Source organism: Sinocyclocheilus anshuiensis, unplaced genomic scaffold, assembly GCF_001515605.1.
Source record: "Sinocyclocheilus anshuiensis isolate Anshui unplaced genomic scaffold, SAMN03320099.WGS_v1.1 scaffold838, whole genome shotgun sequence".
NCBI lineage: Eukaryota > Metazoa > Chordata > Actinopteri > Cypriniformes > Cyprinidae > Sinocyclocheilus > Sinocyclocheilus anshuiensis.
The window spans coordinates 1,153,444-1,170,858 of NW_015539915.1; the positions used below are offsets into that span (position 1 = coordinate 1,153,444).

Genomic DNA, 17,415 nt, shown 5'->3' on the forward strand with positions numbered 1-17,415 from the left:
TGGATCGCCGGATCGGCTTTCACCGTGGACGAAGCGGAGTCCAGCCCGGGGTCGTCACATGTGGTTGCTGCTCCTTCGTCGAATCCGCCGGCCGCGCCGTTCTCAAGCCCGCGCCTCTGCTCACTCTAGCCCGCGTCTCTGCTCACTCTAGCCCGCACCTCAGCTCACGCTAGGCCGCCGTGTATTTCCTTGTGAAAGCGAAACTACTTTGTTTGGTTTTCCAAAAGAGGACACGACTACAAATCAGTGGTTAAGTTGTATTTACAATTATGTCCCCACTGGATGCAACAAATGCCTAGTTTGTAACGGGTTTTCATGTTTTTTGTTTCGTCGCTCCGGCCGGGACACGGCATCAACAGTATGGCGAGGGGCGTAACATTTCTGTCACACGCTTGAGGTATTTTTGTAAAAATCGACGCGTTTCAAAAAGGCGGGGCATAGAGGAGAAACAATAATGTACAGTATGTGGAAAATAATGTTTTTTTTACTTTAAACCGCATAAACACATTTCATTACACCAAATACACAAAATAATGTTATTTTTAGCAGCATCATATGACCCCTTTAAAAACAAAGGATGACAGGCCAGAAACTAAAGATCAAGCTGTCTTGATCAGAAGTCTGTGGCACGTCAAAAATAGAAACCGTCTTTCAGCTGAAGGTGTGACAAAAGACACTTCCATTGTTGCATATTCTGATGCACTACTTGTGTTTGGTGACGCAGTGTTGGGATAGAAACATTTCGACAGCTCATTTGCATTCAAGCAATGTTTTTGCTCCTTTGTGTATAGGGATACTCTGGGCATGTTGCTTTTCATTAACTTCTTAGCCAAGGATGTCCACCAAGTACAAGAAATAGCCTTAAAGTAGCTGTTTTAGATTAGCTCAGATTTGAGGTATTTTGGGCTGGGAATGTATTTAAACGCACCCTCCTTCAATCTGCTCCTGCTGCTTTTTTTAAGAAGCAACTGCAAATTGGGCAAAGTTTGTGGTTTACATCAAGAGAGGGTTCTTGGGTTTACCAACCAAACCACAGAAACTTCCTGAATATGTTTAGGAAGGGTCACCGTTTGGTCACATCTCAAGTACCCATGTTCAAGTGCCATGCTTACTTCATAGTTAACTACATAAATATTTGTATCAAAACTGTTTTAAGTTAAAAAAAAAAAAAATGAAATCTAGACCTGATGGAAGACGTATCTAGGATATTGCGATCCGTCTGGAATGTGATAAGAGTGGGTAGTTGATATCTTCTGGAGCACCACAGATGGCATACTTTTTCCTCTAAAACATCTCCAAAAGTTTCAGCAATCCGTTCCATGAATAACCCTGTTTGACTTCTATCTCATAACCCACAGGCTTGAGAAAACCTCAAACTTACCATATTGCAAGATTTGGGGTTGACCTCTATGTAAGCAACCCTTAGCTTCCACTTGCCTGCCAAGCCAGTCCAGGCAGCATGCAAGTGATGATCGAAATGACCGATCTGTGCGGCGTTAACGTTACACCGATGTTCCTAATGACTCTGAAATCCCATACGTGCAGCCAGCACATCACAGACCATGACAATGCAGCTTTCACCGGAGATCGAGAGAAGATACGGTGTCATTTTAGGAGACTTCGGTTGGCGTTGGGTAACCTGCACTGATCCACATGACTGATATCAGCTCTTAGCCGATTGAGTGGTTCATGGATTTTACACGCACACAAACATCTCCGCAGACCATATTCACTGCATGTTGGGTAAATGTCTTAATCCCTACCACATGCTTTGCTTCCACGCTTGAGTAACCTTCATGTCCCCAACAGGCTTGTAAAGTTTTTACTGGTGGTGTCTAACCACAGTTACCCTTCTTGCACCTTTTTGATGTTTATGTTGCCACTTCAATGTCTCTATCTGTGGTGGAGCAGCATTTAAGAGCTCTTTTATAACATAATGGTGTGAAAAAAACATGGAAAATGCATTTTTTTAAGAACCTCTAAAGCAGGGGTGGGCAAACTTGGCCCTTCCAGGCCACTTTCCTTCAGAGTTTAGCTCCAACCCTAATCAAACACACCTGAACCAGCTAATCATTGTCTTCAAGACTACTAGAAGGCTACAGGCAGGTGAGTTTTATCAGGGTTGGATCAAATCTCTGCAGGAAAGTGGCCTGGAAGGGCCAAGTTTGCCCATCACTGCTCTAAAGCCTTGTTCACACTGACCAAAGTGTTCAGCAAATGTGGCGACTAGCAATGGGAGATAGTAGAGTTTCCTGAAAAGTTGATGTTACTGTGAGTGTTTAGTGTTCTATATGATACAGTGATATAATAAAATGACGCAAAACCGGATGGAAAAAGTTATGGAAAACCGTATCAGCATAACATTGCTGTCAGTTGTGAACAGGGCTTGAAAGACAAAGAGAAAAATGAGGATTTCGCACCCTCTGCGATATGTAAATGTTCAGACGAGATCTACTCGGCATCGTTAGCGTGCTGTTGAATCATTTGAGCTTTATTTGACACGTTCCACTTCCCATGTCTACCTCGAAACCGCTGGAGAATGAAAACAAAGCAATAAAACACACTTTAAAAAGAATATCCTACATTACTCAAAGACAAAGTGCAACTTTTAGCAAAATTCAGCCCCGGCTGCCACACCACCTACTTGCTAACCCTTTGTTCATTATGTGTTAAAAGTAGAAAACTAACTCGCAGCTTTTCGTACGAGCACCTCCCAGAGGAGAACAACCTTTGCTTGAATTGGGGAGAATAGGGTATGAGGCACTACGTTAACCTCTGTTTTTTTTTTTCTTTTCTTCTCTCTCACTGCTTTTTTGCTAGTTGGACTCCCATTTGCAATACTCACAATACAACACAAATCATTCAAACGAGGATTTTTCTGTAACGATGACTCTATCAACTACCCATATAAAGAAGACACCATTTCCTATCAGTTACTAGGAGGAGTAATGATTCCTATCACTGTGCTTACTGTAAGTGCCGGTCTGTTTGTTACACTAGCAGCTCACACCCCTTCCTGTATCTCTCTCCTCTTCTCACTATGCCTATAATGTTTGTTGCATGCTTCTCTGGTCAGTACGTCTGTTCTCATGCCAGCTTGAGAAACAGGACTTTGAGATCTAACCACAGTTCAAAGGAGATACGGTAGATAGATGCTTAAAGGGATAGAGCGCCTATTGAAATCTTGGAATACAGAGTCATAATGACTACTTCTATGGAAATTTTTGTATCTTGCCAGTTTCTGTGCTTTTAGTGTTGGAAAAGATGAGCATTAACATTCTTGAAAATTTCTCCACTTGTGTTCCTTAGAAAACGAGGAAGAAAAGAAGTCAAATGCTATGAAATGACATGCAAGTTAAAATGTAAATGTTTTTTTTTAGGTGAACAATTCCTTAAAAATTACTCGTACACTAAAAAAAAGATTTGAACAGCAGTTAACTCTTGTAACAGACCTTTACAGGTTTAAGAGACAAGGCAACAAATGGAGTGGAAAGGATGTCTACTGGTCTTTTACCCATATATTTTCCCATGAAAGCCCATATACCACAGACAGTCTTGTGGTGAGACGTTTAGAGTAGGAGTCTCTCTCTGTGGTTACATCTCATAACTGTTTCTTTAATGCTTTTTTATCTTGTGTGATAGCATATACAATTCAGCAATGTCCTTTCAAGGGTATTAGAAACATCAGTTTGTTTAAAATGAGCATACCCATTATGTATAACATTTGACAATCAGGGTTTAACTGGACTTCATTCATATATATGCACACACACGTTACTAACCCTGGATTATGAGGACAATCAGGGTTTATATATATATACTGTATATATATATATACACACACACAGACATACACATCTATATAACCTCACAGTCACCCATGTGAGCTCAAAGCACATATACCTCTGCCTAAATGTTATTAAAACATTTGATTTAGGTTACTGCTAATGTATATTTTAAAACTGCAGCATTTCATGCATTTCGACCTGGATATTTTAGTAAAGCAAAAGTAAACAGAATTGTATCAACTTAATATACATTACCCAAGCTCTATACCTGATCATTGAGCAAGAGGGTAATACAGTATTGCAGTCACTAGATTGTAGTCATTGTAGACACCATATTATGACATTTGCGATGGAAGTACAGTCCATTCAGTATGTTGTACTGGTCTTGAGAAGGACAACAGCAACAAAAAACTCAAGTAAAACATGGCTTGTAATACAAACATGGGTAACTGTGATGTTAAGGACATTTCAGGGAAATCCTTGTGATGGCTGCATTGTCAAGTGCTTCTACTATTTGATCTTGTCTTCTATTCTCGTACGTGTGGACATCCTTATAAGATTCAGAAACAATCCTAAAATATTATCATCAAAACATGACTGGCTGTAGCAAATGTTTTGACCATCTCATCAGAATAAAGACAAGTAATGTTTTTTTGCTTCCTCTTCCATCACAGATGATCATAGGGGAGTGCCTTTCAGTCTATCTAAACTGCGTCAAATCAAAGTCTTTCTGCAACAGTTATGTGGCCTGTATCTATAAGGCCATTGGCACCTTCTTGTTTGGTGCCGCCATGAGCCAATCACTCACTGACATTGCCAAGTATTCCATCGGCCGGCTGAGGCCACACTTCCTGGATGTGTGCAGACCGGACTGGATGCAGATCAACTGCACAGGAGGGGCTTACATTGAGGACTTCGTCTGCAATGGGGATTCAACCAAGGTCAATGAGGGAAGGTAGGTAACACCAAAGACTTTAGAATACCCAAGACGTGTCACTTGTATAGTTTTGAATGGGGACAAATGCAACGCTTAATATGGGCACTATATCGCAGGAAGCCCCGCCTTCTGAATGAAAGAGCCAATCGCTAACCGGTAAAGCCGTTGGAGAAGTTCCACTATTTGAGCAAAATAAACAACATTTATGATACAGTTGTTGTCAGATTTCATTGGTGATTTCAAATATGAAATGTAATCGTAAGTTTGGCGAACAGTTTTGGAGAATTTGATGTTTCCCCATTCAAAGAGATAGGAGCTGCACTTGCATGCCTGAGAGGCATTTCAAAGATGGCCGCCGAGTGACATGACTTGCCTTAAAGGGACTTTGGTAACACTCCCTTATAGGTCACTAGTAGTTACTCGTTACCTTACAGCGGTAGTTCACACAAAAATGAAAATTCTGTCATTAATTACTCACCCTCATGTCGTTCCAAACCTGTAAGACCTTCGTTCATCTTCGTAACACAAATTAAGATATTTTTGATGAAATCCGGGAGCTTTAACACGTTCAAGTCCCAGAAACGCTGTAAGGACATCGTTAAAATAGTCCAATGGTTCAACAGTAATTTTATGAATCTACAAGAGAAGAAATCGATGAATAAAGCCGTTTTTGTATTCTTGGTGCACAAAAAGTATTCTCATAGCTTCATAAAATTACTGTTGAACCACTGTCGTCATATGACATATAAAATAACTATTTTAATGATGTCCTTACTACCTCTCTGGACCTTGAATGTGGTAGTTGCGTTGCTGTGTATGCAGGGTCAGAAAGCTCTCAGATTTCATCAAAAATATCTTAATTTGTGTTCTGAAGATGAACAAAGGTCTTGCGCATTTGGAACAACATGAGGGTGAGTAATTAATGACAGAATTTTGATTTTTGAGTGAACTATCCCTTTAACGTGGGGTGCTCCTGGGGATCACTTCCAAAACACCTGCCTGGAAGTTTCTAGTCATCCTGAAGACCTTGTTTAGTTGGTTCAGGTGTGTTTAGGAAATAAACTCTACAGGAAGGTTGCAGGATCCAATTTTACACCTGAAGAACCAACTGTCCTGCAGAGTTTAGCTCTAGCCCTAAATCAAGGTCTTCAGGGTCACTCAAAACTTCTAGGTAGGTGTGGCGTCAAATGTTGCAGGTGCTCAAGGAGCAGAATTGGACACCCCTGCACTAATGGGTGTCCTGCTCTGGATGGAAGAGTTGCAAGAAAGGTTTTTTCCTTGGGGTGGAATTAGGAATCCCTCAAATTTGTTCTTTGATGTGGTTCCATCCTGGAAACTTCCCAGCCACTCTAGCCTGCATCTGCATTCCTTATTAGACAAGCTTGTCCCTCAAAATAACTTTTCCTCTGAACCTTTTCAGATAGATGGGTCTGACAAGGAATTAGATGTAGTTCTAAGGATTTACACGAAGGTGTCCAATTAGCAGAACCAGTTCATATGTGCCATGAGTACTTTATATCTGGCATTGCACTGAGAAAAAACTCCCTCATTAACATTGAAATGAAGGGTGTTTCCAATGTCTTTACCATGAACTCTTTTTGGGGTCAGTTGTCCACATTGTTGGCCACCCAAGCTCTTGGTGAAAATCTGTGGTTCACACGCTGTAGTGGTCTCTAATCCTGCGGTTAGCCGTTTCAGAGCACGCAAGCTTTCTGTTTGGGTTCTTGGGCCAGACTCAAGGCCAGCAGTATCCCAGGCCCTCTCAGAATGCTCTCATTTAACATAGGTGTGGTTCCCATCTCTCTCTCTCTCTCTCTCTCTCTCTCTCTCTCTCTCTCAGAAGAGCACCTCTTTTGTGGTGGTCCAGTGTTTGCCTAGGAGACGATGCCATTTATAGAGCAAATAAAGAGCAGTAGAGGGTCTGAGCCCAGAATAACCCAATCACCTTTCACACGAGAGTGTTCTCCTCGGGAAAATTTTGTCTTCTTGATAGGCAAGCAAGTGTATTTGCATGTTAAAAGGGTGAGAGTTATCCAGATCTAGGTATAAATTATTAAAAAATCTGAAGCAGGTCTTCAGTTCTTTGAGTCCGTGTTGCCCTTTCGTTCAGTTTTATCCTCAGGCACTCTCAGAATATGCTGTGTGACGAAGAAGACCAATGCTGGTTTGGACCCTATTGACTTTTATGAACAAACAGTTGATGTTTTGAAGAATTGATTCTTCGGTTATACAGTAGAAAAAAAAAGTAGTTTTGGAAGGACATGAGGGTGAATAAATAACATTTTTTATTTTTAGGCAAACTATCCTTTTCATTCAAAGTTTGTTCCTAAGTGTATAAAGGTATTTTCACACTGAATGAAGTACTGATGTTCTTAGTTAATCAGGTAATAATTTAACTACAATCAGCATTACATAACCCAATAACAAACCAGACCCAAACTGGTCCATTAAATACCATCATTGTTACTGAGTGACTAGGAAATGGGATAAATGTTTGTAGATTTATACGTTTTACTTCATTGATTTTTCCATTGGAAAATACCCATTATCTGTCAGGCTGGGCTATATTGATTCAGCGGAGTAATCTTAAGGAGTTCATTCCGCTGAACTTCTCCATTACAGCTTTGTTAGCAAACACAACCTACCATAATCTTATCATGAGAGTACAAGCTTTAAGGACATGCGGCTAAAGTTCACAGCACATTTGAACCCTGAAATAAACACATCAGACCTGGGGTCAATGTTCAGTGAAACTCAAAGACAACATTGAATTATTTTTTTAAACTGCTTCCCTATCAAAAGTATTTGACTCTTAATCCTGAAATAGACTGTTTAAATTCAGATAAGATTACAAGCATTAACCAGAAATATAACCTAGAAATTATTCTTGAGTTTGTGTGCACTTTTTGGAGGGGGTATTTTTAGGGACTCCCAATGATTTCTGGGAATCTTTGCCCAGCGTGGGGTTGAGTGTTAGGATTTCTTCCCATCAGCTTGTCAAAGTAATTCTTTGTTTGTGTTTACAGTTTCCAAACAAATGTCAGCTTTGATTTTAGGGTTTCATACTGTTGCACAAGCACACGTCTACATGTAGTGGAAGTTAAACAGACCTTGTTTTGCCCACTTGTTGGAAACTATCGTTCTACTCCGATCACTCCTTCAAACCTTTAAATGAGTAATGATTTTGACAACAAGACCTGTAAGGTGATAGCATAATGATTAATATTTAAGCATAATTCACATTTCTCAGAGGCCCAGTGTAGTGTCGACTAAATTAACTTCAGTTGGTTCCTGTGAAAGGAAGTCTGGTACATTCCCTCGGGCAGGAGATAACATGAAAAAAAGCCACGTCGTAAACCGAGGAAGAATCAGGTAGCATGGGATCTGTAGTAACACGAAAACACAACATGACCGTGTGTTAGTGAGGTCGTCACGTGAGGATCAGCGAAGTCACATGCTGTACAAGTTAAACCTCTCTCACAAACAATGAGTTTGAACAGTCTTTTCCTTTCTCATAGCTTTATCTTCAAGCAAGAATGCAAGCCGAATGGGCACGGCTCCTTCGCCCAACGCTCCAGTTCTTCCTGATCGCTGCCTCCGTCTATACGGGACTGTCCCGTGTCTCAGACTACAAACACCACTGGAGTGATGTACTCGCAGGACTCATACAAGGAGCCATCGTGGCTTTACTAGTGGTGAGTGACACGATAAACAACACACAGGTGATTTCTGCTTGCAGGAAGTCAGTGTGAATTCTGCTCATTTAAAGGAAGTTCACCCAAAAATAAAAGTCGCTTTTCCACCGAAATTACCTGGAACAATGTCCCAGGAACTTGCTTCCCTGCAGACCTGTTACTGTCTGCTTTTTCATCGCGGTCTAAAGTACCGTGAAGATTAGGCAAATAGTCTGGTGACGTAGGACTGTGCTGGACTGCTCCTCCCAGTCCAGGGACGTTTCTCGATACCAAGTAGGGCTGTTAAAAAAAAAATGTGAATTTCGAATATTCGTCGAATTTAAAATAAAAATCCACATTCGAATGCAAAAATGTTGCATTCGAATTTTAGGTGTGCGTTGAGGCGGCAGCCTTATCAGTGGTGCCTTATCAGCCTTATTCAGTCACCCTAACTGAAATTATGCATTTTAAATTAGAATATAATTTGAATTTTGATAATATTTAAGTGAAAAATTCAAATAAATTTTTTCAGCCATTTTGACAGCCCTAATACCAAGTATGCAAATTTCAGACTTGCGTCCTCCGTAGTTCGTACTTTGCGAGTTCGACTCGGGAGTGTGAACTCCCGCGGATGGGACGACGCAAGTCCAGTAATTCTGCGAACAGCGGCGTACTTGATAACGTCAGTAAGCTCGCCTTGCCTACTGCAATTTTCTTCACTGTATTTACAATAAGACAAAATATGATATCAAACACCACTGGCTCTTTTCGTTTTCATTTTAACATATTAAACATATAGCCGCAGAAATGTGTCTCCGAAACCGGCGAAGCACATTTTCAAATAGGCGGTCTTTATAAATAAACTGCAGATTTGAGGTTTAAACAACTACATTCTCACCTGAAATACTCTTAAAACTATTCATGACACAATAACATTAATATTTAGAAAATTATGTGAATATATGGTGGTTGAAATACAATGCTGCGTGAACCAATCAGCGTGTTCAGCGCCCAAGTCCCGCCCCCGAAAGTTCCGGACCTTTAAAAAAGTACTACCTCTCGAGCAGAGACTTTCTGAGGGGCAAATTTTTACCCGGAACTCTATTTAGAATCTGGTTCCTGCGGTGGAAACACACAGAGTACCGGCCCAAAGTCCCTAGATCCTGGGGAATGTTCCTGCGGTGCAAACATGCTTTACTTGTCATTACTTCCTTGTGTCACTCCAAACCCATATGACTGTCTGATGTTTATGGAATAATAGAATCAGTATTATTTTAGTATTTTTTTATTTTTTTAAAATGTCTATATAATATTTAGAAAATTATGCGAATATATGGTGGTTGAAATACAATGCTACGTGAACCAATCAGCGTGTTCAGCGCCCAAGTCCCGCACCCGAAAGTTCCGGACCTTTAAAAAAGTACTACCTCTCGAGCAGAGACTTTCTGAGGGGCAAATTTTTACCCGGAACTCTATTTAGAATCTGGTTCCTGCGGTGGAAACACACAGAGTACCGGCCCAAAGTCCCTAGATCCTGGGGAATGTTCCTGCGGTGCAAACATGCTTTACTTGTCATTACTTCCTTGTGTCACTCCAAACCCATATGACTGTCTGATGTTTATGGAATAATAGAATCAGTATTATTTTAGTATTTTTTTATTTTTTTAAATACTATAGTGTACATCAGGGTTATCTTTAAAATTAAAATATTTTTTAAGTTATTTCAGTTAATGTTTTCCCATTTTCTTTAAGATTAACTTGAAGTACTAAAAAACTAAAATTGAAATGAAAGTAACAAGAACTATCTATATAAATATAGACAGGCATTTAAACACACACAATTTAATTATATAATTGTAAGATAAAAACTAAAATATAAAAATGGAAACTAATTTAAAATAGTTTTACTAATAGTATATCAATAATACTAAAATAATTCTGGTATTCATTAATAGTTTATATTAGCTTACAATTTATTTAATTTTTATGTTTTTATGAATATTTCCATTTTTTATTTCAGTTTCAGTCATTGGTATTTCAACGCAAGTTTAAAAAAAAACAACTTTCATTTAATTTATATTTTAGCTTTATTATTTAAATTAAAAACAATTTTAATAGTTTTAGTTAACAGCACTGAATAGAATTGAACAATGTCTAGAGTGCTTACATTTAGAACTAAAAATAATTGCATCAGTTTGAAATTCTTCAGCTAAACTCTCAAAAATGTTATTTAAACAAAAGATCAAAATATTAAAAAAATTGGCAACTTAAATTTCTGGAACTTTTTTTTGTCAGCTCCAGTCCCTTTTAATACACATTTAATTGCGTTTCACAGAAGAAATAAGTAGGGGTTTGAGTGACTTATATTTTCTGTTGTACAGTATAAGCACTAAACACTGACATTTCAGACTCTGCCACCGTGACTGTAAACCTCAATCATATCACCTCCTCTCATGCCCTACAGGTTTTCTGTGTGTCGGATTTCTTCAAAAAGAAAGTCGAACCACAGGAGGCGGCAGAGATCCCACACACCACCTTACAAGAGACACCTACGAATGGAAATCATTATGAAAACCCAAACTAAGCTATGATGAGCCTCTGTGGATGGGAAGGGGTTTCAGCGTGCACCCACTATGAGGGCAGACCACTAGGGTGGAAACCTGTGAATGTAACCATGCTTTCTATGTTCTCCAGACGCCCCTTTCTGGGGATTTCTCTATGGACTCTGTCCCACGTTGCCTTGGCTGGACTGCTTCTGCTGCTACCACAGCTTCCTCTGTATCTCCAAAAACTAATGTGTGTACCTCTATTAAGCCACAAAAGAAAAACCTTTTTTTATCTGTATGAAAACAAGAATCACTATACAGTCTTTTTTTTTTTAATTAAAATTGTTAAAATTATGTACAATATGTTGCGCTTTTATTATGGAAACAAAAACCCATTATGCTCGTTGACAAACACAAATAAAACGATTATGTTTCATGTAAATTCTGTCCTTCACTGTTTTGATGCAAAATGAAAAAAAAAAAAGTAGAAAAAAAAGTAGCAAACACAGAAAAACATAACCCTCAGGATTCACAGGTAAAGACTGGCAGCAAACACGATATCCCTCTTAATCTTCGTTATACCTGTGAAAAACAAGAAAATGTGTTTGAGTTTCAAAACAAAACCCAGTCACCCTCAAAACTCTGACAGAAGTAGAAAAAAATGTGAAAAGCAGTGTCAAAGTGTGGTTTAAAACAAAGCTGTGTTCCAAAATCTAGCGTGCTGCCTAGCTAGACAGCATTTTAAGGCATCATAGACATGCTACACCAACACAAAGGCTGTTCCATAAGTTATGATATCTTACTTAGGCCTTTGTATAAGGCAGTGGCTGTATGTGAAATCAGCTTATTCCCTCAATCACTGTTCCCTGTATCACTCCAATAATAGTCTGCTGAATGAAAACGAGCGCGTGAAGTCAGACTCCGACACAGTGCATAGTTATTCTGTAGTGGCTAGCCGTTTTCCATGTACATCGATTGCTGTGCATTATGAGATTGAATGAGTGCACTTGATAATGTCCATTATGGTTTCAGACACAAGTGACTAAAATATATAGGGGTTATTTCAGACACTAACACACATTGTGTGTTGCACATATCTTTTACAAACAATACCATAATGCACCGCAACAAAGTCAACGGTAGATGACTACAAATGTACTTTTCATTCTACACTGGACAGTATTGATAAACAATACTGCAATTTAATTAAAATGGACTATATATATATATTTTTTTTTTACTTTTGCAACATGTTAGCTTCCAACTCTATTAGAATCGATTTTGACGTATGCATTTGTTAGCTAATCAATTACTGCGTAATTAGCTTAGCAATACGTGAACATCCAACTCTATTGGAATAATTTGATCCATGTATTTGTTAGCTAATCTAACATTGTATAATTAGTAACATGCTAACATCCAACTGCATTAGATTAAATTTCCTATCCATTTGTTAGTAGTGCTGTCAAATGATTAATCGCGATTAATCGCATCCAAAATAAAAGTTTGTTTACGTAATGTGTATATTTATTATGTATATATAAATACACACATATACAGTATATATTTTGAAAATATTTAGATTTTTGTTGGAGAAATAGAGCAAAAACAGGAAATACAAATCACACAAAGCACTCTAAATGCACACGCGCACAACCTGCTAGACTTCATCACCTAATACGTGCACTCTGTAGGTGTGTTTTGTGTTTGCTTTTCGCGATATACTCATAATATCAAATCGCACATCGTTAAAACAACAATTACGATATTATGGCAGACCATACATATCGCACACCCCTATGTTTAGATTTTTATAATGCGTCTTCTTATCGATCCACCAGTTCACATTTAAAGCTCTGTGTGTTTGCAGGGTAAAAACATGGGTCGATTTTCGCATTGGTCTGAACTCTGAACAAAACAACAGTTTTATTGAAAATGCTCATTCATTCTCTGACAGCAGGTGGAGCGTTTGGTAGAAATATCACTGTTTCCCCGGTAACGGCTGAACACAGAGCAGCGCAGCACCGGATTTTGAACGTGCAGCGCTCATGTTTCATAGCCTTTTGAAGTTTAATCGTCACATTGAGCCATATCGCAATTCTGGTCTTTCCGTCCCCAAATGTAAGACCTCTTGAAATCATAATTAAGACTTTCTTGTACAATTTAAGACTTTTTAAGACCCTGCGGAAACCCTGTATCAGCATGCTAACATCCAACTTTATTGGAACCAATTTTGACCAAAGAATTTAACATTGAATGCTGTACAATTAGCTTGGCAACATGCTAACATTAAACTCTACTGGAATCCATTTTGACCCAAGTGTTTGTAAGCTAATCAAATACTGTATAAGTAGCTTAGCAAAATGTTAACATCCATCTATATTAGATTTGATTTTGATGTGTTTGTTAACTAATCGAATACTGTGCAGATTAGCAGCACGCCAACAACAATACCTATTGGAATCAATTTTGATTAACATTTTTATGCTTATTAAAACGCCATGTTATTAGCTTAACATGCTAAAGAGCTTTCTTGCAGGATGCGTACGGTGGAAACGCATGAATGCATATGCTTCTAGATACACAAGCTTCGTTTCATGCCTGGTTTCATTATAAAAACTATCAGACGACAAATAAAAATGTAGCAAGTATATGATGGAACGAGTCAAGCGCAAAATGTTTTTCCCTTTAAAATGGCAATAATGAGCAATTTAGCTGAATTGCATGTTTATTGCTAGCTATCTAAACAACACCACATCTGGTTTAATGAAACAGACATTTAAAGGGAACTCTAGCGCCCCCTTGAGAATGGAGGTCTGTTACAGCCAATGTTCAGCATGCTCAAGATTGCATACTTCCGTTAACTTCTTATTGACCTTAGAAGACAGCTCACGAAATGTAAAAAAAAAAAAAACAAAAAAAAAACTTGTAAATTAAATAACGAGTGAAAATACTGAACAGCAATATTGAGATGATCTTGGATTGTGGATTAGTTTATCTTGTATCTCACGTCCACAGGTTCTCAGAATTGATCAATAATTAAATCTTTCCAAGACTGTTTACCAGTCAAGTGCTCAAAGCTGCCCACAATAAACTGGATACTCTGTGCACGTGGCTCTATTTAGCTCAATGAGTCACACTACGAGTCTAGATCATGTCTTACCAGTGGCAAACTTATTCTCCAGCTCCGTGTTTCCAATGGCCTTGGCTGCCTGGCACATCTGCCTCAAGAGCTCCTCCAATCTGCGCATACAGCGGATAATACTGCCTGAGAAAGAGAGAGAGAGAGTTAGTCCTCCTCGCACTTACTACATACCAACCACATATGGTCATTTTCAGTGCTTGTAACCCGTAGTTGCAATGTCCAGTTGTATTAGCAATGTTTATTTCTATGAAACTTTTCTTGGCACAAGGGATTTTGCTGGCATGATGTTCTAAGATCTCTATTGAGAGCAGGGCTGCGTTTCACAAAAACATTAGCATAAATACATTGTAAACCCACTGAAACCAATGGAGCTACGATCAACTTAGGCTTACGATGCTTTTGGGAAACGCAGCCCAATTCAGTTTGAGTTGAAAGGGCATGAGAGAAAGAGAATAATGGAACTTCTCCATTTTTCATAAACATCTCTCCCTCACTGCACAATTTATCACTACAAGTGTTTTGCTGTTTGCTAATGCACATGAACGCAGCCAAAATCTCACTCAGGAGCTGGAGCACGGACAGATGGGGGATTTTCTTGACAAGACATGAGATCTGCGTTTCAAAACTCACGTCATGCTTCAGACATGGCCAAATCTCAGAGCAGAGGCTTCTGGGAGAAGATGTGCTGAAAATACATTTTAAATCCTTTTATATCACAACAGGCCCCATGCTGCACTTATGAAGTCAGGACCAAATACAGCATCACTGATTCCTAATAGTTTCACAAACTAATTACGTTTGCTCATTTCTGGGAAACAGGAATGATATGAAAATAGTATTTTTTTATAGTAGAATTAAGTATAAGCTATTGCTGGGATTTAGGGCTGGGCGATACGGGGAAAAAAATCTAGCAATCATCCATCTGCCTATCCATCTATCGTGTAAGCAAGTGCATTAAAGGTGATTTTTTTCCTCCCCAATCAGAGGAGCCATAACATGGACCAAATAGGCACTATTAGATTGCAGATTCAAAATCTTTAAAATGTTGAATAAATAAACAAAGCAAAAAAAAGTTACATGCATAGGCACACTTTTGACTAAATGATTAAAAAAAATAAACAATTTTAATTTAGTTTTTTACAGTTTTATCTACAACAACATTGTAGATAAAGTGAAGAGTTGTGAACACTCATGAGAAGTGATTCAATGAAACCAATGGTCTAACGGTGTATGTACACCAAAAGTGAATGAATATTCGCATCACGTTATCGCTCTAGATTACTCGCAGATGTTTTTCATGTCATTTGCGTGAATAAAACCATTGCATAATGCACTCCATTTTCTGATACAGCCGGACATGTCAAACTGGATGTGTCAAACTGGACGTGTCAATAAGCTCTTCGCTGATTCGTTTTTGCAACGCGTCACGTGAATTGTCCGCTGAAGTTGACATTTTTCAACTTGTGCGGAAGACGCGTTTGAGGCATATATTGCACGTTCGTAGCAATCGCGTCGCCCAATTCACATAATTTGCATTGCTTGGCACGAATTCGCATCTATTCATGTCTTTACATTGACTTTGTATGCAATCTACTCGCGCAAATAATTAAATTTGCTTTCGGTGTGCACACACTTCAATTAAATCACAAAAATATTGTAAATATTTGATAGATAAATTTGTTGCGAGATATATTTGTTACGAGTAAACTAGTACCTTCAAACACATCTGTCATTTTGCATATCTGAGAGAATGAGGAGCCGTTGGCCCAGGTGTAGACCACATCCATCAGGTGCGGGCGGAACTGGTTCAGGTAAGTGTCCTCATCCACTTCCAGCTTGGCCTCTGCGGACACCTTAGCAATACGCTTGGCACATTCCTACAACCACAGCAGAACGCGAGTCATTCATGATGATACGGGATCAGTAAAGGCAAGAGTCTAGATGCTTAGAGAGCTTATGATGGAGGTGACGTTTTTCAGAAAACACACCGCTTCAGAAGACTTATTATGGGGAACAAGATTAGGAAAAGAGCAGCTGGGACATTCTGCAAAACTTCTTCTTTTGTGCTCCACAGGCTCAGTAAGTGACAATTTTATTTTTTAAGTGGACTATTTCTGCTTAGTTTTATGCTTGTTTAGTAGCGGTTTAAACAACCGTGAACAGTTTACCGTCACAGCAACTGAAGCTGTGAAATGAGGCCATCAAACTGACCTACATGTGCCCACACACAAACACTTCACACATAGTAAAAACAGTCAAACTGTTCCAAACCACGTCTTTGGAGGATCAGACTGACCTATCCGATTAATCCATGAACGCAAACAGTGGCGGGAGTCTAAGTGTTATTTGGTAAATAGTAAGCCTGTAATGTGAAGAATTTCAGGGAGGCTGACAAAAACGTCTCTCTCAAACACAGTACCTGCATCTGTCGAAGCGGTCCGGCCAGCTGCTCCGTCAGTTTGGGCATCTCGTTAGCCTGTTGATGGATAGAAGCTAATTAAAACAAGGGAATGAAGGGACACTGTCATGAACAATTATACCAACTGGATTGAACACACAAGATGGGTTGTGCACTTTCATTTTCTAAACCATGCGTAAAGGGAATGAGATCCGCCAGGCTTCATGGGAGAGGCTTTAAGTTGTGAACACCGAATCAGCATGGAGGACATCAAATAACTGTTAAAAATGTGGACTGACTTCTCAACAAAAGCATACTCATTAGTGGGAAACAGTACAACCAATATTTTCTGGTAATGATGCATAATTATCTGCCGCAAGAGACACTGCTTGGCAACCATAAACAGATAAAACTCTGCATCATGTGACAAAAATGTGCATTTGTAATTAATGGGTTAACAACTAAAAATGTCACATAAAAATACACATCTTTGTTTTTTATTTTTTGAAAGTTATTATTTTTATTATATATTTTTCCAGCATGTTTCTGTATGGTGATTGTACCACATGAGGCAAAAAGTTTTTCAAATACTATTAAGCAGTAAAGCATCATAATATTATTTTGTCATAAGAAATAAAGGGTTATGCCAAACTAAAACATTTTCTTTTCAAGAATTTCATCCGTTTATTAAGGCTTTTTTTATTCATTATGCTTTCAGGACACTTGTAGCAGATTTTTGACTGTGCAAAAACAAATAATAATAACATTTTAATTTGAAAATTAAAAACATAAGAGGTGTATTTCATTGAGATCAGGAATGTCCAAATCACATGTCCCTTTTAACATCCATATTTTTATGATTTTGGAGTGGGAAAGTGTCTGTTTTTAATCTTTCCGGGGGTTCATGGCCCTGGGCGACACTCTTTC

General features: G+C 38.8%; 2 protein-coding genes across 2 annotated transcripts in view; one reads left to right on the forward strand and one right to left on the reverse strand.

Moving 5' to 3' along the window:
• LOC107686491 (phospholipid phosphatase 1-like) overlaps window positions 1–11,269 on the forward strand; it is a 17,583-nt gene extending 6,314 nt beyond the window's left edge. The window contains exons 3-6 of the mRNA XM_016483526.1: window positions 4,463–4,743; window positions 5,922–5,994; window positions 8,244–8,420; window positions 10,864–11,269. Of these exons, the coding sequence (XP_016339012.1) occupies window positions 4,463–4,743; window positions 5,922–5,994; window positions 8,244–8,420; window positions 10,864–10,983 (651 nt within the window). The 3' untranslated portion in view covers window positions 10,984–11,269. The remainder of the gene's footprint in view (window positions 1–4,462; window positions 4,744–5,921; window positions 5,995–8,243; window positions 8,421–10,863) is intronic.
• Window positions 11,270–11,381: 112 nt separating this feature from the next.
• LOC107686493 (superkiller viralicidic activity 2-like 2) overlaps window positions 11,382–17,415 on the reverse strand; it is a 32,001-nt gene continuing 25,967 nt past the window's right edge. The window contains exons 23-26 of the mRNA XM_016483527.1: window positions 16,510–16,566; window positions 15,805–15,967; window positions 14,109–14,213; window positions 11,382–11,527 (exon numbers count right to left, since the gene is read on the reverse strand). Coding sequence (XP_016339013.1) covers window positions 11,475–11,527; window positions 14,109–14,213; window positions 15,805–15,967; window positions 16,510–16,566 — 378 coding nt within the window. The 3' untranslated portion in view covers window positions 11,382–11,474. The remainder of the gene's footprint in view (window positions 11,528–14,108; window positions 14,214–15,804; window positions 15,968–16,509; window positions 16,567–17,415) is intronic.